Source organism: Pogona vitticeps, chromosome 1 (genome assembly GCF_051106095.1).
Source record: "Pogona vitticeps strain Pit_001003342236 chromosome 1, PviZW2.1, whole genome shotgun sequence".
Lineage (NCBI taxonomy): Eukaryota > Metazoa > Chordata > Lepidosauria > Squamata > Agamidae > Pogona > Pogona vitticeps.
This window is the reverse complement of record NC_135783.1, coordinates 169,349,384-169,376,920: the sequence shown is the minus strand read 5'-3', so window position 1 is coordinate 169,376,920 and position 27,537 is coordinate 169,349,384. Positions and strand designations below refer to the sequence as shown.

Below are 27,537 nucleotides of genomic sequence, written 5' to 3'. Positions count from 1 at the left end.
CTTTGCTATAAAAACTCAGTAACGAGAATGTAAGTTTGAACTTGACGCCTTAATATATTGTATACGAAATGAGATAACAAACACACGCTTCCTCCCGAGCTGCCTCGGTTTCTGGGAGTGTTTCTGCGAGAGGCAGCGCCCTCGGCGCCGTCCTGGGCAGGAAGTGACGTAATCTGTGGGCGTGAAGCCTTTTCCCGCGGTTTGAAAGAGACGGCGGAGGCACGGATTGGGGGGAGGAGGGGGCTGAAGGGGGGGCGTTCGTGGTTTCTTGCGGGCAGTTCTTTGAATTTAGGACCAAAACTTCTGTATGTGGCTGGAGGCGCCCAATATGGCGCCGACCAGAGCCCTGAGGAAAATGGAAGCCAGCCCGGCGGGCCAGAGTGATAGTGGTTCGCGTCCCGCAGGTGACGCTGAAGCCGCCGCCAAGCCGCCGCCGCCGCCCTCTGACAGGTTAGTGGCTGGGTGTGTGTGTGTGTGGGGGGGGCTCGCCTCGGTCTGGGTCGGAAGCGGCGGCGGCGGCGGCGGCGCTGTTGTCTGTGGCTGCCTGAGGTTTGGGCGGAGCAGGTGGAGGGCAGAAGAAGAAGAAGAAGGCGCTTCTGGCGAGCCAGATCAGTCCCCCCCCGTCCCCCCCAACACCCATGTTGTCCCCCCGTTGCCCTTAGTTGAGCGGCCAGCGGGAGGTGGGTGGGATTCAGCGCCGTCTGTGTTTGTCGCTCAGAATTGATGGTTGTTTCTTGTGAAGATGGACTGCTCGCCTTGTGCCGACAAAATAGAAATGTATGCGCTGTCCTGGCAACAAGTAGAGCCCTGTATGCTTTATAAAGGCGGACGAGTTGATGGCACCATCATCGTGATCGGAGGATTTTTCCATCTGAGAAGCAAGGCACAAAGAGTTTCCTTATAAATAAGCTGAGGGCGTTCAGTAAAGTTTTTAATTCTAAGACAAGAGAGGGCGATACTTTTTATCAGTCCACTAAAAATACTCTAATACAGTTTCTCTCGCAGACGGGCTGCTTTCTCACCCCTCGGGAGTCCACTAGGCTGAGCGGTGCAAAAGAAACAAAAGTGTGAAAACCCGTGGTCAGATATGTGGACCAAGGGAATCTTTTTTTTTTTTAAATCCTTACACCTTTCCTCTTGCAAGGAGCGTTTTTTACACTTACTACTTCAGCATCCAGTTATTATTGCACTTGCCTAGCTACCCTTTCCTTTTTCTGCCTGCCCAACCCTCCCCCCCCCCAAAAAACTGGGAACCTGTGGGAGCCACAGTGTCCTAACTGTAGGTAGAAGAACTGTATCTTTCTATTGTCATTCAATTGTCTGATTTTTTTAAACAATTAAATGATTTTTTCCCTAAGTTGGCATGCCTGATAATGCTGTTGTACAGCTGGAATCACTAATCCTTCTTTAGATTTTAATTTTCATGGAATCATGAAGTTGGAAGTGGCCTATAAGGCTATCAATGCAAAAAAAAAAAAAAAAACAGATCAAAAGATATCTGCCAGGTAGTTTCTAAATTTCTCTTCAATGCCTCCAGTGTTGGAGCACTCACTACCTCTTGAGGTAATTGGTTCCAATGCCATACTACTCTAACAGTTAGGAAGTTTTTCTTGAAATTCTACAGAAATGTGGCTTTCTGTAACTTGAGCCCATTGTTGAATGTCCTGCACGCTGGGATGATTGAGAACAAATCCTGCCCCTCCTGTGTATGACAGTTTTTCAAATATTTGAAAAGTGCTATCATATCTGCCCTCAGTTGTCTTTTCTCAAGGCTAAAAGCACCCAGTTTTTTCAGCTGCTCTTCATAAGGTTTGGCTTCCAGCCCCTTGATAATCATTCTTGAAGTGTGGTGTTCAGAACTGGAAACACTACACAAGATGAGACCAAACCAGTGCTGAATCAGTCAGCAATTTTATTTGAGATTTCTTTAAAGAAAAAAAAATCAAATTCCATCATAAATTGCAAAGTAATTCCTTGTCATTGTTTTCATTTTATGTGCCTGGAGTTTGGAATAGAAATATGAATTTTGACAGTACATTCATCTGTATAGTTTATATTCTGCCTGATGTAGATATTCCATAAAAACATTACTTCTAGAAAAACATCTACTTCTGCTTCGTTGTCTACACAAAAGCCTTTGACTGTGTGGACCACAACAAACTATGGCAAGTTCTTAAAGAAATGGGAGTGCCTCACCACCTTATCCATCTCCTGAGAAAACTATATGTGGGACAGGAAGCAACAGTTAGAACTGGATATGGAACAACTGATTGGTTCAAAATTGGGAAAGGAGTACAACAAGGCTGTATACTGTCTCCCTGCTTATTTAGCATATGCAGAATACATCATGAGAAAGGCTGGACTGGAAGAATCCCTAACCGGAATTAAGATTGCCGGAAGAAATAACAACTATCTCAGATATGCAGATGATACCATTCTGATGGCAGAAAGTGGGGAGGGATTAAAGAACCTCATAATGAGGGTGAAAGAGGAGAGTGCAAAAAACGGCCTGAAACTCAACTTAAAAAAAACAACAACCTAAGATCATGGCCGCTGATCCCATGACCTCCTGGCAAATAGAAGATATGGAGGCAGTGACATATTTTACCTTCTTGGGGTCCATGATCACTGCAGATGACGACAGCAGTCACAAAATTAAAAGACGCTTGCTTCTTGGGAGGAAAGCGATGACAAGCCTAGACAGCATCTTAAAAAGCAGAGACATCACCTATGGTTTTTCCAATAGCAATGTATGGAAGTGAGAGCTGGACCGTAAAGAAAGCTGACTGCAGAAGAATTGATGCTTTTGAATTGTGGTGCTGGAGGAGACTCTTGAGAGCCCCCTGGACTGCAAAGAGAACAAACCTATCCATTTTGAAGGAAATCAACCCTGAATGTTCACTGGAAGGACAGATCCTGAGACTTCAATGCTTTGGCCATCTCATGAGAAGAGAAGACTCCCTGGAAAAGCACCTGATGTTGGGAAAGTTTGAAAGCAAGAGGAGAAGGGGACGACAGAGGATGAGGTGGTTGGACAGTGTCACCGAAGCTACCAACATGAATTTGACCCAACTCTGTGAGGCAATGGAAGAGAGGAGGGCTTTGCGTGCTGTGGTCCATGGGGTCACAAAGAGTCGGACATGACTTAACGACTAAACAACAACAATGTAGATAATTTTAATGTTTCCTATTCTTGCAGGTTCTTAAGCTATATTTTAAAGAATGTGTATTTTCTATATATTGTATATTTTTTGTTACATGAACGCCAAGCTGTTTAAAATTTGAGTGTGCAGTGGAAATTGTTGCCTCTCTTTGAAGATTAATTTGTTTTTCCTTTGTCATATTTAAATGAAATAATTTTAATTTTGTGTAAATTTGAAATTTTGTGTATTGTCCAACTATAGCTAATATTTTATTTGATTGAAATAGTGTTTTTATCATTTCCTAAAAGACAACATGTTATCTGGATATTTATTTACTGTTTAGTTCCATTTTTAAATTCCTTTTACCATTATATTTTGCCTAATCATATATGCTAATGATTTGATTACCACTGTGAACAGTTGTGGGGTTTGAAGGCATCCTTGTCTTACTCCTTTCCTACTAATGTCAGAATTATTTCAAATATGTCTTAGAAATTGTTGTTAGTCTCTTTTTCTGAAAATTCATGCCGAAGCCTTCTCTCTTGGATCTTAGTTTTGTTGCTTAGTTGGTAAGGAGTAATAGGTTAGTGGAAGAATTTGTCCATTATGTGTTCCAGATTGAACTATTAACATTTTTATTTGAGGTATCTAGATGGCTAGACATGTCCCTGTTTGAAACAGAGCACTGCTGTCCAACAGAGAAGTTGATGCTGAGAGAAAAGAATCAGTGGTCTGGCTTGATGCAAGAGAGCTCCTTGCATCTTCATGGCTTTGGCCTCTTCTACTTGGCTCTACTTCCTTTGTTCAGCCACTTTGACACACTTTCCCACGTTTACTATTGGCTGTTTTATTTTCCAAGGGGCCTCTGTCACTGTGGTGCCAGATCCTTGCTTTTGACTTTTAATCACTGAATGAGTGCTGTGACAAATCAGTTATTTGACATAAAACCAATATCTTTAGTTAATTCTTTGGCCTTGAGATATTATGGTATTTGGGCGATGTTGAACACCACTCCATTATGACAGGACAGTGAGTGCTGATGGGAGTAGTTAATGCTTCCTGTTCCCCACCTTATAAATAAGAGTGTGTTTCCTTTGTGAATGGAGAAGGATGTATTTAAGGACTTGTGCTATTTCACTTTTTTGGGAGAGGGTAATGTTGAGAATGGTTGTCCTTACTGTGGTGAATAGAGAGCAGTAGTGAAACTGTCTTCTATCCTGCTATTGTTGGCGCCTTTCTCCTGGGAATGTTTTGTACTTGTATGTATTGTAACAATTACATTACTGTAATATGCCCAGGATTTTTAAGATAAACAGTGGTACAGATACGTTTTAGAAGAACGATAAAAAGTAATTGAAAAGTAATTGGTTACTTCTTTGTATTTTCTATTTGCAGATGTATTCCATTGTAACCTGTGTTTTGTACATTGCTGACTAGTTACACTGTTAGTTAATTATCAGCTGAATATTGGGAAAATCTTCGGGGGTTGGATTTTATGGCCTTATAGACCGCTTTCAACTCCTTTATTCTATTTTTATATTTTTAATGTATATGGTAAATAAAATGTACTGTGTACTGCCATGAGTTCATCTGCACACATGCATGTAAGTATGTGGACCTGTATGTTCTAACCCAGGATAGGACAGGATTCCACTATGCTATATCTGTGTTTCTTTGATGCTGCAAAAGAACTTGTCAGTGCAGCTGCAGTGTACAACTTGAATTTCTTGTGCTAACACACAATACTGTAGATGAAAAGTTATAGTACAGTGTGCTAAAGTGGCTGCAATACTGCATACTATATAGTACAGAATGAATTATTTCAATTTTATAAATGTTGTACTTCTTTTTAATAGACTTCTGTCTGCTGAGCCAAACTTCGTCGCTCTGTGTGATGCTTTACGGGTAACAGACAGCGTAAGAGTGGCAGCTTTGAAGTCCTATGAAAAAGTGTCTATGGATAGAGCTGTAGTGAGTATATGGATTCAGTTGCAGTAGTGTAATGGCAATTTATGTTAGCTCAACATATTACACTTTTAGTAAAAGAATAAGGCAGTGGGCAGAAGCCAATGTTGTCCAAGTGAAAGTCCTCTATTGCAGTTGTATAAATGGATTTTCTCTTCTCTGCATCTACCAGTGCTTGGTAAGGTTTCCAAGAATTCAGAACAGATTTTAAAGATACATGGAGCTGTGGGAATTACTGCTTCCTGATTGTGCAGACCATGAGTTGTGCTCTTTCATGTTTCTGGACTGCAACCCCCAGGCAGCTGTTCTCTGCCAGGGGAATTCTTGGAGAATTCTGGCAGCTGCAGTCCAATTCTGAAAAGTCCTGCCTGGGGGTTGCAGTCCAAAAACAACTCCACAAATTTTTGTTCTTTCTTCAGAACACATCCAAAGAGCCCGAAAAACCCACAACAACCTCTTTCTTTCTTTCTTTCTTTCTTTCTTTCTTTCTTTCTTTCTTTCTTTCTTTCTTTCTTTCTTTCTTTCTTTCTTTCTTTCTTTCTTTCTTTCTTTTTCTTTCTTTCTTTCTTTCTATTCACATTCAGTGTTCACTCTAATTTTCAGTCCCAGTGGGCAAGATTCTGCCCCTCACATGCTTGACTTTCACCCCCATGCGGGGTTCTGTTGCAACCAGAACCAAAGGCTTTGGAATCGATTGCTGTGGGTGCATGGATGAGGAGGAGCTCTGCGTGAAGGGGGGCAGAGTCATGCACGTGTGCACGCAGGAGCATACCTTAGAAACTTGTTCACATTCCAAAATCAATATACAAAATCAAACAACTTCGTACATTTGCTGCTGAGTTTAGTACATTGTGATTTGAATTCCCCTGTGTTTTCCACAATGTATTTAATAAAACAGTTCCATGTTGCAAAGAAAGTATCCGGCCTGCTATTCCTTTTCACAGCCTAAGAGCATGTGTTAATTTTTATACCAGTACTGTCTACTGTATTCTTTTAAACAATTGGTTCCCAGCCTCGGGTCACCTAGGTGTTAATCGTCACTGTCATCTTAGAACTGCAGAGCTGGAAAGGATCCTATGTCAGGCCCCTGTCAAGTTGGCACAATGGGGAATGAAATTTCCAACCTCTGGCTCTGCAACTAGATACCGACTTACAGAAACCCCAGATAGCACAGCTATTGGTGAAAGCTCCTGTGAGTTGCAGTCCAAGAACACCTGGGTTGCCCAAGGTTGGGAACTACTGCTTTAAACCAAATCTCTACTGTCAACCCCTCCAGTGTCCTACTCTGCACTACCAATTCTAGCCATGCGGCCACCACTAGAAAAGATATTAGTTGCTTATGCAGCAGATATTCATTAGGACCCATAAAGATAGATAATACATACAAAGCTCCACAGACTCCAATGTTTTGATTGATTGTTTTTGAAATATGATCATCAATTTCCCTCATATGTTTTTACTTTTGGGCATTCCAAGCATAGGTTAGCTAATGTTCCTGTCTAGCTACACTTTCTCCAGCATGCTGGACAAATATGAACATTTATTTTAGCTGTGCAGGGCTTAAGTGCCCATCTCATGGCTGTTTTAGTCATTCTCCTTGTTCTGGGCTGAAATTGTTTTAAAGGGTTTTATTGCCCAGATTTTCTCCCGTTGCTGCTGTGTAATGCTAACTGAGAAGTCTGTTTCCCATGCTAGTTTGGCTCCTTGCATTCCTGTGTATCCTGTATCAACTCTCCAACTATTGTTGCACAGGACTGCAACAATAGATATTGTGCAGTGGAGTAAATCAACTCCACAAGGCAGTTCTAAAAATGGCGGCAGCCCAAGCAAGCAAACAAAAAAAGAAAACTGTACTTCAGATCAATACCAGATGTGGCACAGATGTAGCAGACAGTCTGCTCGTGCAGGATGTTTGGGCAAATCATTTTTGAGTTACCATTTTTGAAGTATAAAATTGTTGTATGCCTCCCTATGCATACACTGCTGATCTTTTCTGTTGCAGATTTAAAACAGATCAAATAAATTGAAAAGACCAATCTTGCTGATTTTGAAAGAAAATTGTTAATCCCAGTCAATGCAATCCAGACTGCAGGGGTTGAAATATTGACTCTGAAAAAAGCTGTTTCAAAGGGGAAAGATGTGACTTTTAAATAAACTCTTACCAGTGCTAATGGAGATCTGAAATTTGAGCCTGTCAGTCAGGATGAAACTAAATGACTCCCAATATGAGAACTTTTTAACTCCTTCTTGGTCAAAAAGCCATTAAAAAGAGGTTTCTGTGTAAAAATGTTTTTAAAGTTATTTTAAAAAGAATTCAGAAACTTGCTCATTTAAGCTATGAAATTACTGCTTTTTGCCTTGTGGCTGGGGATGGTCATACTTGGTGTTAGCAGAGCTTTAGTGCCTATTCCACCCATCCCTTCACTGTACAATTGTTTGGTACTAGTTAACTAGACTATCAGTAATACCTTAAGTGAGGTATTTCCTCTTCTTTTTTTCTCCTTTTTTCTATGGAGCAGACTGTGGAAAACTACTTTTTTTAACCTTAAATTCATTTAACAGTCCTTACCACGTTTAAAATTTATTGTTCCTTGGGTATAGCAGACTTGTTTGGAATAGAAAATGTATATTTGGTAGTTTCTGCGCCTTAAAAGGTAAAGGTTAAGGTTCTCCTTGACAATTGTCCAGTCGTGTCTGACTCTAGGGGGTGGTGCTCATCCCCGTTTCCAGGCCATGGAGCCAGCGGTTGTCCGTAGACAGTTTCTGTGGTCACGTGGCCAGCGTGACTAGACACGGAATGCTGTTACCTTCCCACTGAAGTGGTACCTATTTATTTACTCGCAGTTTTACATGCTTTCGAACTGCTAGGTTGGCAAGAGCTGGGACAAGTGACAAGAGCTCACTCTGTTGCGTGGATTCAAACTGCTGGTCTTCCGACCTTGCAGCCCAGAGGCTTTTTGTGGTTTAACCTGCAGCGCCACCATGTCTGCGCCTTAGTTGCTGCTTAATACCCTAGCATGGAAATTTTTAATTTACAGTGGTGCCCCGTATAGCGACGTTAATCCGTTGCGGAAAAAACATCGCTATCCGGATTCCTCGCTATGCGGGGCAAAAAAACCCATAGGAACGCATTAAAACACGTTTAATGCGTTCCTGTGGGGGGAAACTCACCCCTATCCATCCGGCTGCCATTTTCGCCGCTCGGTAAGCGAGGAAACCGCGCAAAAACAATGCATGTGGCCATTTTGGAACAGCCGATCAGCTGTTTTTAGAACATCGCAATGTGAAGATCGGTAAGCGAAACGCTTACCGATCATCGCAATGCGATTTTCGCCCATTCAGAACATCGCAATGCGATCGCTTTTGTGATCGCAAAATCCGCATCGCTATGCGGATTCGTTGTTAAACAGGGCACTCGCTATGCGGGGCACCACTGTAGTTCCTTTTTGTGTTTTGACCCATCTGATTATGGATTTATAATTTTTTTGTATGAGTTGCTGTATCTGCTTTCTTATTTTTATACTTAGGTATTTAATGTAAGAATAGGCAGTTCCAATCTTAGTGGATTTTTGGATTTCTTTTTGCTCTGCTAGCCCAAGAGTTTAGACTTAAAAGGTTTATTAGGAATTTTGTGAAATTTTTGAAACCAGCTTAGGTGTTTTTGTAACTTTCTCATTAAGTTCTGTGGTTGTGTTAAGGAATAAAAGAATATCATCTGCATATCGTTTGATTTTGTGAGTCCCACCAAATTTTTGTCCCTTCAATTTCATTTTCATTTCTTATTCTTGAGGCTAGGGGCTCCAATGATGTCATAAACAAAATGGGTGATAGAAGGCAGCCTTGCTTCTATGTAATATAAATGGTGCAGAATTAACACTGTTTGTTCTAACAACTACGTTGTATAGTCTATATAATTTTGCTATTGATTTAATAAACTTATACCCATAATCTAGGCTTTGCAGCAGAAGGAAGAGGTAAGGCTACTCCACTGTATCAAATGTGTTCAATTCATCTAAAAAGAGAAGTGATGTTAAACTATATTTAATATTTGCTGCATGGAGTCAGTTAGGTACCTTCCCAGTATAAATGCCATTTGGTCATGATTTATATAATTCCCAATGAGTGAGTTTATTCCATTGATTAGTATTGTCAAGAGAATTTTAAGATCTTGACTGAACATCACTATAGGTCCAAAAACCCCAACACTGCTTTTACTGCTATGTTTAGACCCTGCTACTGTACAGGCAGTGACCCCTGATCCTGGTATGTCTCCTTCCTACAATATAGCATTTTATAATTGCAATAAATGTGGGATTAGAATGTCTGCAAAATGTTCATATGATTCCATTGCAAATCCACTAATCCAGTGGGCTAGTCTAGTTTTAGTCCTTGTAACAGTGCTTTAATGTCGTGTTCTGTTATTGGTTCATCTAACAGATCTTTTGATTGAAATGCACATTTCTTATAAACTCTTCCAGAACCTCTATCTATCCGATTTATCAAGTGTGTAGCTTTTCACAACATTATAAAAAGCACTCTGCATCATCTTTAATTTGATTTCCAGTATCCTTGTTTTTTTTAAGGCACTGGACAGTAGATGTGTTATCATTCTTGGACCAATCTGTTAAGATATATGTGTTCTGAATTTTATCAAAGTCTAATGATAATGCCATTGTTTGTTGTATTAGCACTCTCAACGTCGTCTTTGATCCCATTTTTTCCTAGAATCTGTATTTTTGTTTATGTATTCTAGTCTTCTCTCTGCTTGTCTTTTCTTGTGATTCCAACTGTATCAAATTTCTTCTAACAGCTTTTAGAGTGTCACAGAGGATCCATCCGCAGGTCTCAAGTCTGGTATTTCCTTTATAAAACTATCATACTAAATATTTATCTTGTCCTTGATATGTTATGTTGCTATTAATATTGGATTAAGTTTCCACAATGGGTTTTTTCTTTTTCTGTCTGGATTAGCCAGCATAGCTCAAGTGAGTCATGATCGGACTCCTGTACAGCATGAATCTTTACCCTTTTTATCTTGTGGGTGAATAATTTAGGCATGAGAAAATGATCAGTTCTCAAATATAATTTGTATCTCTTAGAATACTAGTCCCTCTCAGAAGGATTTACATGCCCCGTTTGTTGTTTGTGGAACCATTGGGTTAGTTTTGTTTGTCCTTGTGTTGGGGTCTTTTGGTGCATTCTTTTTTTATTTATCTAAGAGGTTTCATTTAATACTCCATTGGAATCCTTCCCATTATTATTTCCCCTTCGTCATTATTTTTTATTCTCCCAAGAAATTTATGCAAAAATGCTGCTCGTTTTTTATTTGGGGATGTATTAAATTCTCAGTATAATTTCCTCCCCTTCATTTGTGCCTTTCATCATATCAATCTTCCTTGTCACTTTCTACCTCATTTATCATCACTGGAGACAGTTTTGACAGCCATTCCTATTGTCTTGGATGTCCTCCTCACCAAAAGCTGAGTGCACAGGTTTTTAAATTTCAGTATTCCTCTCTCATTTTCTTTCATATGGGTTTCCTACAACATAGCTACTTCAGGATTTAATTCTCTTTATGATTTCTGACTGATCCCAGGCCATTCATGTTATAAGACAAAATTCTTATTTTTGTCATTATGGCCTATATAACTAACTACTGTTCTCCTTTAATGATATCCCTCTTTTAAACTTTTTATACTTGGTATCAATAGGGATTTACATCTTCTATTAATTCTTCACTATACCATATTTTTTATCAAAATCAATGCTCTACTATTGATTTTACCTTAAAAAACCATATAAACAATAACATAATATTAGAGATGGGTATAAACTGGGAAAATGGCAGTTCGTGATGATTTGTGGTTCACTGCTGTTCACAAACCATGACCTTTCCAATGAAATGAACCCTTTCATGGCTTGTGTGATTTGGAACTTCCAGGAGTGGCAGAACAGTCCCTGCATGAGTTAGAGATGCCAAACCCACCACAAGTCTTCAGGCAACTCTCTTCCCCACCTCCTCCAAGTTTGGCAAAGATTAGATTTGGGACATCTGAGTTACAGCCCCCCAACAAGCAAGTCCCCCAGGAAAGATCTCTTTAGCTGGCTTTTTGTTCGCTTGGTTTCTATTGGCATCAAGCTTCAGCGAGATCACTTTATAGCTCCTCTCTTAATTGTTGTAATAACTCTTTTATGCTCACATCAGCTTCAGTCTCCTCTTTACTCTTGCTTCCTTTCGTGTTATGATTTGTAGCAGGAGCCATTTTGTCTGTCTCTTCACACACTAGGCATTGATGGTAATCTTGCCTTAAAAATGCAGCAGATTCTGTATTGATGACGCTCTCTGCTACCTTTTTCATTTTTTAAATAATTTTTTACAAAGCTTTAACATAGTAAACTGTCATCTTACATTGTTACATAATTTAACTGTTGACCAATTGCTATTCCCCACAATTCTCCAAATCAGAATTATACCAATCCCCGTCACATCTTAAAGAAATATTGACCAACAATCTAAATGCTCCCAATTGTTTTCCAAACCACATGTCTCGAAATTTATTTTACTGGCATATTTTAATAAAGGCTCCCAATTTTCAGTGAATTGACTGTGCCTTATTTCTTCTCCTTATTTCCATGTTCATAAAAACCCACAACAACAATTCTCTCTTTAAATAGTTCATAGCAGTCTGAACCTTTGCAGTATCCAATGTTTCTAACTCTGCTCTAGTTTTTGTTAGTTCATTAAGTATGTTCTTGGTTCCTAATTGTTTATATTGTTCCGATAGTTTTTTTAATTTTACTTTCTAATTGTTCTTGGAGCTTGTTTTGTTCTTTCTTTATTCTTTTTCTTTTGTTTAGTCATTTAGTCGTGTCCGACTCTTCATGACCCCATAGACCAGAGCACACCAAGCCCTCCTGTCTTCTGCTGCCTCCCAGAGTTGGGTCAAATTCATGCTGGTCGCTTCAATGACACTGTCCAACCATCTCATCCTCTGTCGTCCCCTTCTCCTCCTGCCTTCACACTTTCCCAACATCAGGGTCTTTTCCAGGGAGTCTTCTCTTTTCATGAGATGGCCAAAGTATTGGAGCCTCAGCTTCAGGATCTGTCCTTCCAGTGAGCACTCAGACTTGATTTCCTTTAGAATGGATAGGCTTGTTCTCCTTGCAGTCCAGGGGACTCTCAAGAGCCTCCTCCAGCACCACAGTTCAAAAGCATCAATTCTTCGGCGGTCAGCTTTCTTTATGGTCCAGCTTTCACTTCTGTACATCACTATAGGAAAAACCATAGCTTTGACTAGTCGGACTTTAGTTGGCATGGTGATGTCTCTGCTTTTTAAGATGCTGTTGAGGTTTGCCATCGCTTTCCTTCCATGAAGCAGGCGTCTTTTAATTTCGGGGCTAGAGGTTTCCATAATAAAAATTCTTCTTAGGTAGGCTTTTAGGGAATCCCATAGCAATGCTGATTTTATTTCTGCAGTATCATTTATTTCATAGAAATTTTTAATTTCTTTATTTTTCCAATAATTTCTATATTTAAACATCCAAATTCTAGATTTACTCTTTGCTTCATTGACCAAAGAAAGTTTTAATGGTGCGTGGTCAGAGGCTATCTCTGGGGCAGATTGTATTTTGTTCAGATTTGAGACCAAAGTCTCTGAAATAAGGAAGTGATCAATTCTTGAATAGGTACAATAACTTTTAGAAAAATATGTATATTCTCTCACTTTAGGATTTAAATATCTCCACCCATCAGTTAAACCTGATCTATTAGCTTCCTCATTTTATTACCATCATTTGATACCTTTCTATTTTTTGATGTTGTATTGATTTTGTTTAAAATACAATTTGTGTCTCTGCCTAGGATAATTTCTTCCCAGGCAAATTCTTTTACCTTTCGTAAAAAGCTCTGCATAAAATTTGCTTGACCTATGTTGGGGGCGTAATAAGAACCATTAGTTAATAATTTGTCTTCCAATTTTCCTTTTACTATAACATATCTGCCTTCAGGGTCTCCCATATAATCAGTCACTTCAAATTCTGAATTCTTCATGGAGATTATTGCCACCCCTCTAGCCTTATTTGTTCCATTTGTGATATATTGTTCACCTAACATTGGGTGCTTAATTATCTCTTTCTTGTTCTCATTTTGATGAGTCTCCTGTAACAACAACATACCGTATTTGCCGGTGTATAAGGCGACTGGGCGTATAAGACGACCCCCCAACATTCCCACTCAGAATGTAGAGTTTGTTATATACTTGCTGTATAAGACTACCCCCTCTTCTGCATGCGTGATTCTGCTTTGGCTGCATCATGGGGAGAGTTCCTTTTGCCCCTTTTGGTTCCTTTTCGGAGAGAGCCAGGGTTTGCTGGAAGAAGGAACAGCAGAGAGGCGGCAGCCATTTTGGAGAGGCGGCAGCCATTTTGAGAGGCAGCAGCCATGTGGTCACATCTCAAAATGGCTGCCGCCTCTCTGCTGTTCCCAACAGTCAGCTGTTCGGTGCTAGAGTCAGGCTGTTCCCAGGCTACCAAGGAGGAGCGGGCTCGGTCTACTCGGTCTTACTACCAGTTAAGTGACTTCGCTGGGAGAGGGGGGGTTGCTGGAAGTGCACCCGGCGTACAAGATGACCCCCCCACTTGGAGGCATGTTTTTCAGGGCCAAAAGTCGTCTTGTACGCCAGCAAATACGGTATCTACTCCTAATTTTTGAACACTCTTAATGACTCTATATCTTTTCACTCTACTGCCTTTTTCATTCATGGTTTTAGTGCCAATGTCTTTGGGCAGGGCTATGCTGATTTTTAGCAAATACTCATTTTAGTGGGTAATCAGCAGAGATCCCTGGTTATGCTACAATTCTAGCAGCAAGTCACATTCTTCCAGTTTGTAAGAATATTAAATCATTTTGCAATGAGAATACAGGCTCTGAAACATCAGTGTCTCTGTTATAGGCCTTTTAAAAGTCATCCTGCTTTGGCAGGGGTTGGACTTGATGACTCATAAGGTCCCTTCCAGTTCTGTGATTCTGAGGATTTTTTATTAAAAAGGGATATAAAATTTAAAAAAACAAAGAGAAAGCTAGAGCAGAACCACTTATTGAAATAATATGCCTTTTTGCACTGTGGAAGGTAACATAAAACAAGAAGCTAGCAGAAGAGCCAAGCTACAAATTCTTATGTATGTATTAGGGATGTCCAGAAATGTTCAATACAAATTCTTAGTATTGAACATTTCTGGACATCCATAATACATACTAAAAAAACAACATTACAAATTTGAAAACAAAGACTCATATACTTCTTTAAAAAAGCAAACAGAAATTATGTAACAATAATTAAACCTAAAGGTACAGGTATAGTTACAGTTACCTAATAAACAAATGAATAATTGTTCCTTTATGTCTTTGCTATCTTATATGTGATGAAGAAAAGACCATAATGAGTCTCAACATCTTATTGACTCAGATCAAGCAAGAACATCAGAATCCTAGAATCAATTTACAAGAGGCTCAGATTACAGAAATAGAAAATTGTTAAAAATCCCAACGTGGCTTATGGCTTCTTTGCAGAATTTATAGTCATTGAATGAAATCCTTATTCCATATATAAACTGAAGGGCAGTGGTTGTGAGATCCATTGGCACATGGATGGCAGCATGTAGGGTCACAACACCAGGACTACATGGTGGCAATACTGAACTAGAAGGTTGCTGCCCTCTGTCTCTTTTAACTAAGATTTTTAAATACTTTCCATGTTTGCAAAACAAATACATTCATTCAGAACAAAATATATCACTTGGTTAGGCTGGCTTTGTGACAGGCAAATTTCAGATTCAGTCAGAAGGTGACAAATATGAAGAGATAGCTGCAGCAAAGATACACTGGGACTTGCCATCTCAGATGACCAATGGAATCACTGCATTTCAAGGTTGTATCAGCAAAACTAAAGGAAACTACTGATAAAATAATGTATTTCTGGAACCTGAAGGCTGTTGAATGTTCATATATTGACAATAATTATAAACCACGGTGTTGGAGAGAGTATTAGGGGGAGCTCTCTTGTGTGTGTGATTGAATGGCTTATTGATGCAGATTATTGGGCACTGATATATAGCACTTATACTACTTTGTGGAGCACAACTTCTGTTTTCAGTATTCACTGGAGTAAATGGAAAGCTCCTACACAGAGTTTTTAGTTTTATTGCTTGCAGTGGCTAGGTTGGAAGTTGCTTGAAACTGGAAACATGTAAACTTGTTATGCATTCTTGAATTAACAGTGTGGGAGTCGGCACTGATGAAAAGAATAGTGTAGAGACTTTGATGAACACAACAGAAAAGAAGGGCAAAATTAAGAGGGGTTACCTTTTATTTTACAGTGGTGCCTCGCATTACGACGTTAATTCATTCCAGCGAAATCGCTGTAGAACGAAAATGTCGTAATGCGAAAATAAGAAACCCATTGAAACGCATTAAAACCCGTTTAATGCGTTCCAGTGGGCTAAAAAATTACCGTCCAGCAAAGATCCTCCATAGGGTGGCCATTTTCGGTGGCTGTCTTGTGAGGAATCTGTCCCAGAAAACAGCAGGGAGCCATTTTATTTACCCAGAGGCCATTTTGAAACCGCCGATCAGCTGTAGGAAAATCGTCGTTTTGCGAAGAATCTGTTCCCGAAGCAGGGAACCGATCATCGCAAAGCGAAAAAAGCCTATTCAGACCATCGTTTTGCAATCGCAAAAGTGTCGTAATGCGGTTTTGTCGTAATGCGGAGCAATCGTAAAGCAGGGCGCAACTGTGTATATAAATAATGCTGATCTATTGACTGGGCTTCTAGAGAGCCAAATATAATTGTGGAACAACTTGTACCATGAAATTAAGACAATTGCATTTATTGATAATCCAGGATCTTTGCAAATGTGGCACAAATGAATTCTTGTTAATTATGTCTGCCTGGCAACTGCTGAACCATTATTTGTACTGGAACCCAGTAGCCTGTATGCTCTCCCCATTACCGCTGTCCACCAGACCCCCATGTTACTTGTACTTTATAATTGACATACAAAAGTCTTGTTGTCCCCCATTTAGTGTATAAATCTTCTCTTGCCACTAATAAAATCACTATAAAATATTATGTAGATCTTAGAAGGCACTGAGGTGCAAGCCTGAATATTCTTGCAGTGTAAAAATGTTTTTAGTTTATAATATGTTGTATTATATGTTTTTAGTTTATAATATGTTTCCAAGACTCCTTGGAAAAGACCTTGATGTTAGGAAAGTGTGAAGGCAAGAGGAGAAGGGGACTACAGAGGATGAGATGGTTGGACAGTGTCATCGAAGCAACCAACATGAATTTGACACAACTACGGGAGGCAGTGGAAGATAGGAGGGCCTGGCGTGCTCTGGTCCATGGGGATCACAAACAGTCAGACACGACTAAACAACAACGACGATGTTGTATTTGGCTAGTTCCTCAAGTTTGGAGAAAACGTGATCTTATTCTTGTGTGGCCCACTTTTGCTTCTCAACTGATTGATGGGCATGGGGCCACCAGAGCTGGTATTGGAGAAATGAGGGTTATGGTTTATATAGTTTCCAGACGTCTTTTATAAAACCAAAGCATTCTTTAACCACAAGCAGAATAATTTATTCTTGAGTATGTCCTTACTAGAAAGAAAAACAAGCAAATATTAATCTGAAGTTAGCTGCTTGTTTCAGTTATAGTTAATAAGTCACTAGAAATGACAAGATAGGTAAACAACTGTCCTGTTTCTTATTCCCAATATTTGTTGCAGTAACTATTTCTTTCTTCTAGGAGGGCCATATTAAAGAATTGTGTGGGATCTGTATTTTTTCAGCAGCAGTAGACTTGGACGAGGTGACTTTCACATTTACAGAACTTCTGAAATGTTTAAATATTAGGTATGTTTATTTTAGCTGAGATTTTTACTGTTTAATAGATGTGCAATAGATGACAATAGTAAAAACAAAATATATGTAAATATTGTTGTGGATTTGGTTACTGATTACTGTGAATGGGCCTCTTACTATTGTTTATAGTAATGCTTTAAGACAGCGGTCCCCATCCTTTTTGGACCATGGACCTGCTGAGCCTCTGAGGTAGGTGCCCCCCTGCAGGTGCGTGGAGGTGCATGCGTGCTCTCAGGCGCATGCGCAAAGCGGTGGGGGAGTGCTGGCCCCCCAGCGTGAGCGCTCGCCCACCCGTTCACGCATGCATAAGGGCGCCTGCACGTCCATCCATGCACCCGTCCACATCTTCGCGTGGGCACTCAGGCAGTTGGGCGCATGTGCGAAGCAGTGAGGGAGTGCCCTCCCGCTTGCCAGCACCGGCGTGAGTGCTCCCCACCCCTTTGTGCATGTGCAGGGGCTCCTGCATGCACACCCAGGCACCCGCCCACACCTTCGCTCGGGCACTTGGGTGCATGTGTAAAGTGGTGAGGGAGTGCCCGCCTGCCAGTACCGCCGTGAGAGTTCTCCCACCCATTCACACATGTGCAGGGGGGCCTGCACACCCGCACACCCCTTTGCACAGGCACTTGGGTGCATGCATGAAGCGGTGGGGGAGTGTTCATGCCAGCGCATATGTGCAGAGCAGCTGTGGGGAGGGGAGTGCGTGCAGGAGGTCTGTCTTCACAGCCCAGTATGGCACCGGGCCGTGGACTGGGGGTTGATGACCTCTGCTTTAAGGGATATGAAGTTACTGTATTTTTCTGTGTGTAAGACTATAACTTTGTCTAAAACCTTTAGACTAAAAATTGAGGGTCGTTTTATACAAGGAAGTAAGCTGAGGAGAGAACAAAAACAAGTGGAGGAGAAAGCAGGGTTCAAAGTGATTCTGCAGCGCTTTTATCCCTTTCCCCCTACACTTGCTAAGCCCCACTTATACATGGGGGCATCTAATACACAGAAAAATACGATAGATACTGAGATGATTTTGCTCCTTCCAGGAACCTCCATGTACTGTTGTTCTCTGGATACTTTTGGCAAGTGGCAATCATGTACTGGCCTTTTTTTTTTTTTTGAATGCCCAGAATCTAGAGTGCTCTCCACGGGATTGTATAACTTTGAATTTATTGGAATCACCTGAAAACTATTTCACTTGCTGAGACCTCCAACCTAATAATGATATCGTTTATCTGTCCCCATTATAAAATATCATTTTCTGCCTTCTTTCTTAAACCTATCTTTTCTTCTGAAAAATGTTCAATTTCAGTATTACATTATCAGCTATGTTTAATGGTTGTTAAAAGGCATATGTCAGTGGTTCCCAACCTTTGGTAACCCATGTTTTCTTGGACTTAGGCTCCCAAAACCCTGGCCGGCCAGCCAGCGTTGAAGGCTTCTGGAAATTGCAGTCCAAGAACACTTGGGTTGCCCAAGGTTGGCCCCCACTGTTATATGCAAATAAATCGATGATGCAACACTACACATTGACTAAAACCCTGTTGCATAGTCCCATGTGTACATAAATGATTAGCATATTGCAGCTGATTAACAGTAATTTTGACTGTACGCAATGCAATGAAGTTGCATGCACTCCAAAATCCCTAAAGGAAGCCTTTAATTAGTGGCAGTTTGCTTCTACCGATGCATGTGGAGCTGTGCAACAGCATTTCAGCCGTAACATAAGTATGTAGTGTATATGCATGTGTCCACAATCCTCTGCTTGAAAAGAAATCCTCCTGTGGTGGAGCTCACCCTCCTAGTATATTTAAATAAGATTGCAACTCTAATCAGGAATGGAAATATGTTGCCCTTTAGATTTTTTTGGTTTGCAGTTCCTATTACCCCCTCTTTGGCTGTGTTTTCTAGTCCAGGCAACACATGGAGGGTTAGACATTCTCCGTTTCCAGCTTAAATAATGAAATTATATATTTGAGTTAGAAGTAGTTCAGTTAATTTTTTTTCATGAGGGCTGAGGGATTGTCCTGAATAGGATGGTCTGTGGTATGGGACACTTAAAGGGGAAAGGATGATAATCATTCTTGGTCTGAGATGTCTTCTTGAGCACAGCTATGTAAAGCACGATATTTTCTTTACATAAATATCTCATCCTATCTGTGCCACAGTTCAGCTTGCGCAGGAAGGACCCAAACTGTCACAGGTTTCAAGGGGCTAGCCTCAGGGTGCTGTTCAGTTCGTGAAATCTTTCATTGGAAATAAGAGGGTGGCTTCAGAGATTCCAGTTGTTCCTGAAGCCTCTTGCCTTAAAATATCTTTTCTAGAAGGACTCTCCAAAAATTATGGAAAAGTGGGGGAAAATAGTTGAATAAGGAGTAGGGAGATTCCCAGAGTGGTGTAGTGGATAGATTGACACACTAGGACTCTGGAGAACAGAGTTCGAATCCCCACTTGGCCATGGAAACTCACTGGGATATGAAACTGGCAAAACCACTCCTTATATATTTTATCAATTGAAAACCCTATTAGGGTTGCTATAAGTTGGCTCCTACTTGATTGCACGGAACACACACACACTAGGAGAATAGCTGAAAATTATTGACAGGACTCCTGCTCTTTGGAAAGGACTTGTAAACAGAGAATGATAAAATAATGTTCACATGATCATTAAAATGATCCACTAAAATAAAAATGTTGTAGATTGTCACAGAAAAGTGGTGCCTGGTAAGACTGTTTCATGTGATCTTTGCCGAAATTGAGGTGCCCCCTCATGGCAACCTTCCATACCTCAGATTAAGGGGGCAATTAACATGGGCTTTTGCTGGTGAACCTGTTGAAAATGTTTTCTTTTATGTGTACAATTGAGAGTTTTGTGAGTGAAAATTTAGCACTCAAGATTTGGCCCAAAAACAAACTGGCAGACAGCATAAGTAAGAAAGATGCAATATGTTCAAAATCTCAGTTAACAATTTCACTGTTATGTTCTGCCCCACTGAACCTACTTGAAAGGCAGGCCCATTTATCGTGGATTACAGTGTCCCAATTGTGCAGTTACATGATAGGGATATAATGGAAGTTACCATCTTCCCAACATGGTCTTCCTCCAGATGTTTTGAATTTCAGCTTCCCTCAGCACCAATCAGCATTGTCAGAGGTCATAACTGATACTAGTTGTTGTCCAAACCCACTAAAGGGCCCCAACACAGGAAAAGCTGCCGTAAGTTATGAGTGTGCTTTATTAGGAGAAATATAATCATAAGTACAGTTATAAGCACTGCAGTGCTTAAGCACTATGAAGTGCCTAGCTGTGCCTTTGTTTTGTCTGGATTCAGCTCCAATGTCTTAACTTTAATTCAGTTCACTGCCACGGATAGGCACTGGTCCAGCACACCCACTGAGCTATAGCTTTGGTTGGAATGAAAAAGAGAAATCATTGCATGTCATCTACATATAGATGATATAACCATTGGTTTCAATTATTTATTAAATCTGTATCTAAATCTATATCTTACCTTGACACAACAATCATGAACACATGGGAAATTGCAATCAAAATTTAACAGTAGAACAATTAAAAATGTAAAAATGTAAAAGCTATAAAAAGTGAACTGCTATTATTGAACAGATGGAATCAAGTGCCACAATGAAGAAAAATCCCCCAGTGCCACCATCTGAAGGCAGCCATCCAGTCACAGAAGAGTAACACTCATATAATTTAGACAGTTGCTGTAGAAGGATGCAGTGATATGATAGCTTGAAAGTAGAGATGGGCACAAACCTCTGGTTCATTGGTTCATCTGGTTCAGTACTTCGGGACCATCGCTGTTCCATGGCTTCAACATAGATAAGAAATGAACTGTCATAAGCTTCAGTCTTCTTATCTCTGATTTTCAAATCGTATTTCTTTTTTATATCTGGCTACCTGAAAATAGTTGGCCACAAAAACTGCAGAATTGTGGGTTTTGGGATAAATAGTAATGAATTTTTGCTATATCTATTGAATTACTGTTTGATTTTTCCAGGTGTTAGATTCAAAAAGATTTTTTGTTACTTTTCTTACGTTTCTTTGCAGTGTGTGCACATTTATGTACTTGGTTAAAGAAATGGATGTCAACATGGACACACTTAGTACCAAAGTGGATAGCGCTACCTCACGGCTAAAGAAAAAATATGATGTACTGTTGGCACTCTATCAAAGGTTTGAAAGGTAAAATATTTGTTTTTCATTTGAAGAACTCTCAGAACCGCTGTCCATTATTTTCATGAAATCATGGGAAACAGGTGAGGTGCCAGATGATTGGAGGGGGGCTAATATTGTCCTAATTTTCAAAAGGGGCAAAAAGAGGAACCTAGGAAATCAGACCAATCAGCCTGATGTCAATCCCAAGGAAAATTCTGGAATAAATTATAAAATGGTCACTATGCAGGCACCTAGAAAATAATGCAGTAATAATTAGAAGCCAATACGGATTTCTCAAGAACAAATCCTGCCAGACTAATCTGATCTCATTTTTTGATCAGGTGACCTCCCTGATAGAAGTAGTATATCTTGACTTCAGCAAAGCTTTTGACAAAGTGCCCCATGATATCCTGATGAGCAAGCTAACTAGGTGTGGGCTGGATAGATCAAGTGTGAGGTGGATACACAATTGGCTACAGAATCGTACTCTGAGGGTGATGATTAATGGGTCCTTCTCTAATTGGGAGGAGGTAACAAGTGGGGTAGACCTTTCAACATCACAATAATCCAAGTTTATGCACCAACCATCGATATTGAAGAGGCTGAAATTGACCATTTCTATGAAGACTTACAACACCTTCTAGAACTGACACCAAAGAAAGATGTTCTTGTCATTATAGGGGACTGGAATGCTAAAGCAGGGAGTCAAGAAATAAAAGGAACCATGGGTAAGTTTAGCCTTGGAGTTCAAAATGAAGCAGGGCAAAGGCTAATAGAGTTTTGTCAAGAGAAAAGGCTGGTCATCACAAACACTCTTTTCCAACAAAACAAGAGGCGACTCTACACATGGACATCACCAGATGGGCAATACTAAAATCAGATTGATTATATTCTATGCAGTGAAAGATGGAGAAGCTCTATACAGTCAGCAAAAACAAGACCTGAAGCTGATTGTGGCTCTGATCATCAGCTTCTTAGAGCAAAACTCAAGCTTAAACTGAAGAAAGTAGGAAAAACCACTCAGCTAGTCGGGTATAATCTAAACCAGATCCCTTATGAATACACAGTGGAAGTGAAGAACAGATTGAAGGAACTCAATTTGGTGGACAGAGTGCCTGACGAACTATGGATGGAGGCTTGTAACATTGTACATGAGGCAGCAACAAAAACTATCCCAAAGAAAAGGAAATGCAAGAAAGGAAGCAGAAGACATCAAGAAGAGGTGGCAAGAATACACAGAGGAATTATACCAGAAAGACCTGGCTATCCCGGACAACCCAGATAATGTGGTTGCTGACCTTGAGCCAGACATCGTGGAGAGTGAAGTCAAGTGGGCCTTAGAAAGCTTGTCTAAAAACAAGGCCAGTGGAGGTGATGGCATTCCAGTTGAACTATTTAAAATCAAGATTGGGAAAGGAGTACAACAAGGCTGTATATTGTCTCCCTGCTTATTTAACTTATATGCAGAATACATCATGAGAAAGGCTGTATTGGATGAATCCCAACCCTGATTCATTAAAATTGCCGGAAGAAATATCAGCAACCTCAGATATGCAGATGATACCACTCTGATGGCAGAAAGTGAGGAGGAATTACAGTGAACAACCCTTTAATGAGGTTGAAAGGGGCGAGCACAAAAATGGTCTGAAGCTCAACATGAAAAAAAATAAGATCATGACCACTGGTCCCATCACCTCCTGGCAAACAGAAGGGGAAGATATGGAGGCAGTGGCAGATTTTACCTTCTTGGGCTCCATGATCACTGCAGATGGTGACATATGGCGACAACAGCCACAAAATTAAAAGACACCTGCTTCTTGGGAGGAAAACGATGACAAACCTAGACAGCATCTTAAAAAGCAGAGACATCACCTTACATAGTCAAAGCTATGGTTTTTCCAATAGCAATGTATGGAAGTGAGAGCTGGACCACAAAGAAGGCTGACCGCCAAAGAATTGATGCTTTTGAATTGTGGTGCTGAAGGAGGCTCTTGAAAGTCCCCTGGACTGCAAGGAGATCAAACCTATCCATTCTGAAGGAAATCAACCCTGAGTGCTCACTGGAAGGGAAGATCCTGAAGCTGAGGCTTCAATACTTTGGCCATCTGATGAGAAGAGAAATCTCCCTGTAAAAGACCCTGATGTTGGGAAAGAGTGAAGGAAAGAGGAGAAGGGGATGACAGGGGACAAGATGGTTGGACAATGTCATCGAAGCTACAAGGGGAAACCACTTCTGAGTTATTCTCTACCCGCGAAACTCTGAAAAATGTTGTAAGCCACCCAGAGACCTTTGGGTAGTGGGGGCGGTGTCAGCAATCAGCTCCCCAAGAGGATGCTTGATCGGTCGGACAGAGAGTAATCAGGAGATTGTACACCCTAAAATGTGCTGAGAGAGTCCCATAGCTCAGCTAGGCGTGTCAATCCTCCTTTTTACAAGTCTGCCCTAATAAGAACACCCTTGTACCCTTGAATATTACTGATAGAAAACCATGTGGGCTTTGTAGTCAGTCATCAGACATACTGTGCACCACAGGCAGGACTCATTAAATATGCAAGGCCGAGGCATGCACCATCAGATGACCTAAGACAAGTTTACTGTTCAGGAAACCAATTGATTTTTATAATCATTATTTTATTAAAGAAAAAGTAAGTTCCTTAAAGTAAAAGTCAAGTTATGCAAAAGCAAGAAATTAAATTTTTTGCTGATTAATCGCAAAACTGTAGTGAAGCAAAGAAAACATGAAAAATATATAAGTGTCCAAAAACATTAAAATAATTCAAAAAGTCAAGAAAAATAACAAAAACAGTTCCAATCAGGTAATCCATCAGGAAAAACAAAATAATCCAATTAGGTCAGAAAAAGTCCAGAGTCCTTCATTATCCTGTAAATGAAAAATCCTGTACAAAAGGAAAAATCCTGTAAAAGAAAATATCCCATTGTCCTGGAAATAATCCACGAGAATAGTCCATAGGAATAGTCCATAGAAATAGTCCATGAAAGGAGTCAAGAATATTTCCTGTGTGTGTGTATGAGTAATCCATGCGAGTAGGCCATGAGTGACCTAAAAGTAGTTCATGACTTAAAGGTTGGTCCTGAAAGACATTAGAGTGAGTCACGAGTGACATTGACCATAGGTAAAAGTTCCTTTTTCAAGAGTAACTGGTAAATCCTTATCTGCTCCTTCCCACGATGTCATCCAATCACAATCCGTCGTTAGGCAAACAGTCCTGCGGTACCACCTGACCTTCCTTCTCACGGCTAACAGATGTTATTTGGGTTTCTGTGGTTTTGCCCCGAGTCACAACAAAACCCATCTATCTTATCACAATATTTCTTCTCATGCTTTCAGAAAAGCACTTTCCCAGCTCTCACTAGCAAACACCCTGTCAGCATAGCAAAGATCCTTTATACTGAGAAACAAGATGGAACCTCTCTTGCGCATTTCCTAATTACAAAACCCATGTTCAATACAAGATTTTAATCACATATTCCATCTCATCACAGGTGGCATATAAATAAATAAAACAAACATGAATTTGACTAAACTCTGGGAGGCAGTGGAGGACGGGAGGGCCTGGTGTGCTCTGGTCCATGGGGTCACAAAGAGTTAGACACAACCTAATGACTAAACAACAACAAGTGGGTACCCCAAGTCTCAGTCCTGGGCACAGTGCTCTTCAACATTTGTATTAATTACTTGGATGAGGGAGTGCAGAAAATGCTTCTCAGATTTGCAGATGACACAAAATTGGGTGGAATGGCTGGAAGAAAAAAACAAAATTCAAAATGATCTAGATAGCCATCAGAAGAAGACACTGGACTCAAAAAAACAGAATGAAATTCAGCAGGGATAACTGCAAAGTACTGCACATAGGAAAAAAGAAAGCAAACACACAGTTACAAGTTGGGGGATACCTGGCTTAGCAATACTACAAGCAAGAAGGATCTTCGAATTGTCATAGATTGCAAGCTGAATATAAGAGTGTGATGAGGCTACAAAAAAGGCAAATGATATTTTAGGCTGCATTAACGGAAGTATAGTTTCCAAATCCTGTGAGGTGCTAGTCCCCTTCTATTCAGCACTGGTTAGGCCTCACCTTGAGTGTATTGTGTTCAGTTCTGGACACCACACTTCAAGAAGGATGCTAACAAACTGGAACAAGTTCAGAGGAGGGCAACAAGGATGATCAGGGGCTGGAAACCAAGCCCTATGAGGAAAGACTGAAAGAATTGGGCATGTTTAGGCTTGAGAAAAGAAGACTGAGGTGTGGTATGATAACATTTTTCAAATTTTTGAAAGACTGTCATACAGAGGAGGGGCAGGATCTGTGTTTGTTCATTCCAGAGTGCAGGGCACGCAACAATGGGCTCAAGTTAAAGGAAGCCAGATTTCACTTGAATATCAGGAAAAATCTCCTGTTCATTAAGACAGTAGAACAAATTACCTCGAGAGGTGGTGAGTGGTGCAACACTGGAGGCATTCAAGAAGAACAACCACCTGGCAGATACCCTTTGATTTGTATTCCTGCATCGAGCAGGGGGTTGATGGCCTTATAAGCCCCTTCCAACTTCACTATGATTCTATCGTTATATCTTAAAGTTTTGGATTTTTTTAAAAAAAGTTATTTTTACTATGCTAAAACTTTAAAAACCCTGGTTTGAGAACTGTTTTTCTGTTTTGAACTGCCTTGGGTCCTTTTATGGAGAAAGGTGAGGTAAAATTATTATTTAAAAATTACATGCATGCATGCATGCATGCATGCATACATGCATACATACATACATACATACATACATACATACATACATACATACATACATACATACATACATACATACATACATACATACATACATACAGGCAAAGTCATCTTGTGTCAGAAGATTCCAGCTGCAACCCCAAATCCTAGGGACTAAGTTCCATTGATTTCAGTGGGACTTGCTTCTGATTAAACATATGTACAGTGGAGCCTTGCAAGACGAATGCCTCGTGGGACGAAAAACTTGCAAGACGAATGGTTTTGGCGATGGGGTTGATGACTCGCAAGATGAATGTTCCTATGGCCATGCTTCGCAAGACAAATGTTTTCCATTTTTTGTTCCTGCCTCATTTTTGCTGATTTTTAAATGTTTTCTATGATGTTTAAAAAGTCAGAGTTTTTGATTGAAATTTTTGAAATCATCTGCACAATATGTATGGCTTTAAAGAGCACTTAATAAACAGTTTGTAAACCAAATTTGACTTTGTTCTGACTTTTTTGCCCATAGGAATGCATTAATTGGACTTCAGTGCATTCCTATGGGAAACTGCATTTCACAACACAAATTTTTCGTAAGACATTAACCGCGGATTGAATTAAATTCGTCTTGCGAGGCACCACTGTATGTTTATATTGTGTGGTATTTCTATTTTCACTTTCTTCCATTAACAGTTTCTTGAACTTCGAAATGGATTTATCATAAGGCCATATAACTGCACAAATGTTACAAAACTGTTACAGAAAAAAATATGATTCTGTAAACAGTTGTTGGGCCAATTACTGATGCTATTAGCACAACTGGGACTGGTCACAAGGATGACATAACCCCTTGTTACAGCATTCCCACTGGCTGCTAATCTGTTTCTGTGCACAATTCAAACTGCTGGTTTTAACCTATATTTATTTTATTTATTAGATTTATACCCCGCACCATCTGGCAACCAGGCCACTCTGGGCGGCTAACAACAAGATAGACAGGTATAAGTGCAAAGTACTGCATAAAGCTCTAAAGGATCACATCTCCCTATATGAGCTTGCTCAGGTGTTAAGATAATCAGGAGAGGCCTTTCCCTTGGTCCCGCCACTATCACAGGTGCATTTGGTGGGGATATAGGAGAGGGTCTTATTTGTTGCTGCTTCCAGACTTTGGAACTGTCTCCCACAAGAAGCCAGGCTGGCCCCATCTTTGCTGTCCTTCAGCAAGCAGGTACCTTTCCTTTCCATCAAACGTTCTCTCAGTGACTAGCTACATAAGAAAATAAGAAGAGCCCTGCTGGATCAGGCCAAGGGCCCATCTAGTCCAGCTTCCTGTATCTCACAGTGGTTCCACCAGATGCTCCTGGGAGCACACGAGACAACTAGATACCTGTCTCCTGATACTCCTCCCTGGCATCTGGCGTTTAGAAGTACTTTTAAGGCTGGATATTATATGTCCCCATCATGGCTTGTAACCTCCTTTTCTTTGAGGAATCTGTCCAATCCCCTTTTAAAGGCACATAGGCCACATGCCATCACCAAATCCTGTGGCAAGGAGTTCCACAGACTAACACCCTGGGTAAAGAAATATTTTCTT

The 27,537-nt window shown here is 40.4% G+C and overlaps 1 protein-coding gene across 3 annotated transcripts in view; it reads left to right on the top strand.

Moving 5' to 3' along the window:
• The first annotated feature begins 230 nt into the window (after positions 1-230).
• The window catches only part of RB1 (RB transcriptional corepressor 1), a 96,682-nt gene continuing 69,375 nt past the window's right edge, over positions 231-27,537 (top strand). For 2 of the 3 annotated variants that reach the window (XM_072976835.2, XM_072976833.2), the window contains exons 1-4: positions 231-450; positions 5,000-5,114; positions 16,917-17,023; positions 21,096-21,230. In XM_072976835.2, the coding sequence (XP_072832936.1) occupies positions 308-450; positions 5,000-5,114; positions 16,917-17,023; positions 21,096-21,230 (500 nt within the window). In that variant the 5' untranslated portion in view covers positions 231-307. The remainder of the gene's footprint in view (positions 451-4,999; positions 5,115-16,916; positions 17,024-21,095; positions 21,231-27,537) is intronic. The other variant, XM_072976839.2, reaches the window with a different exon arrangement.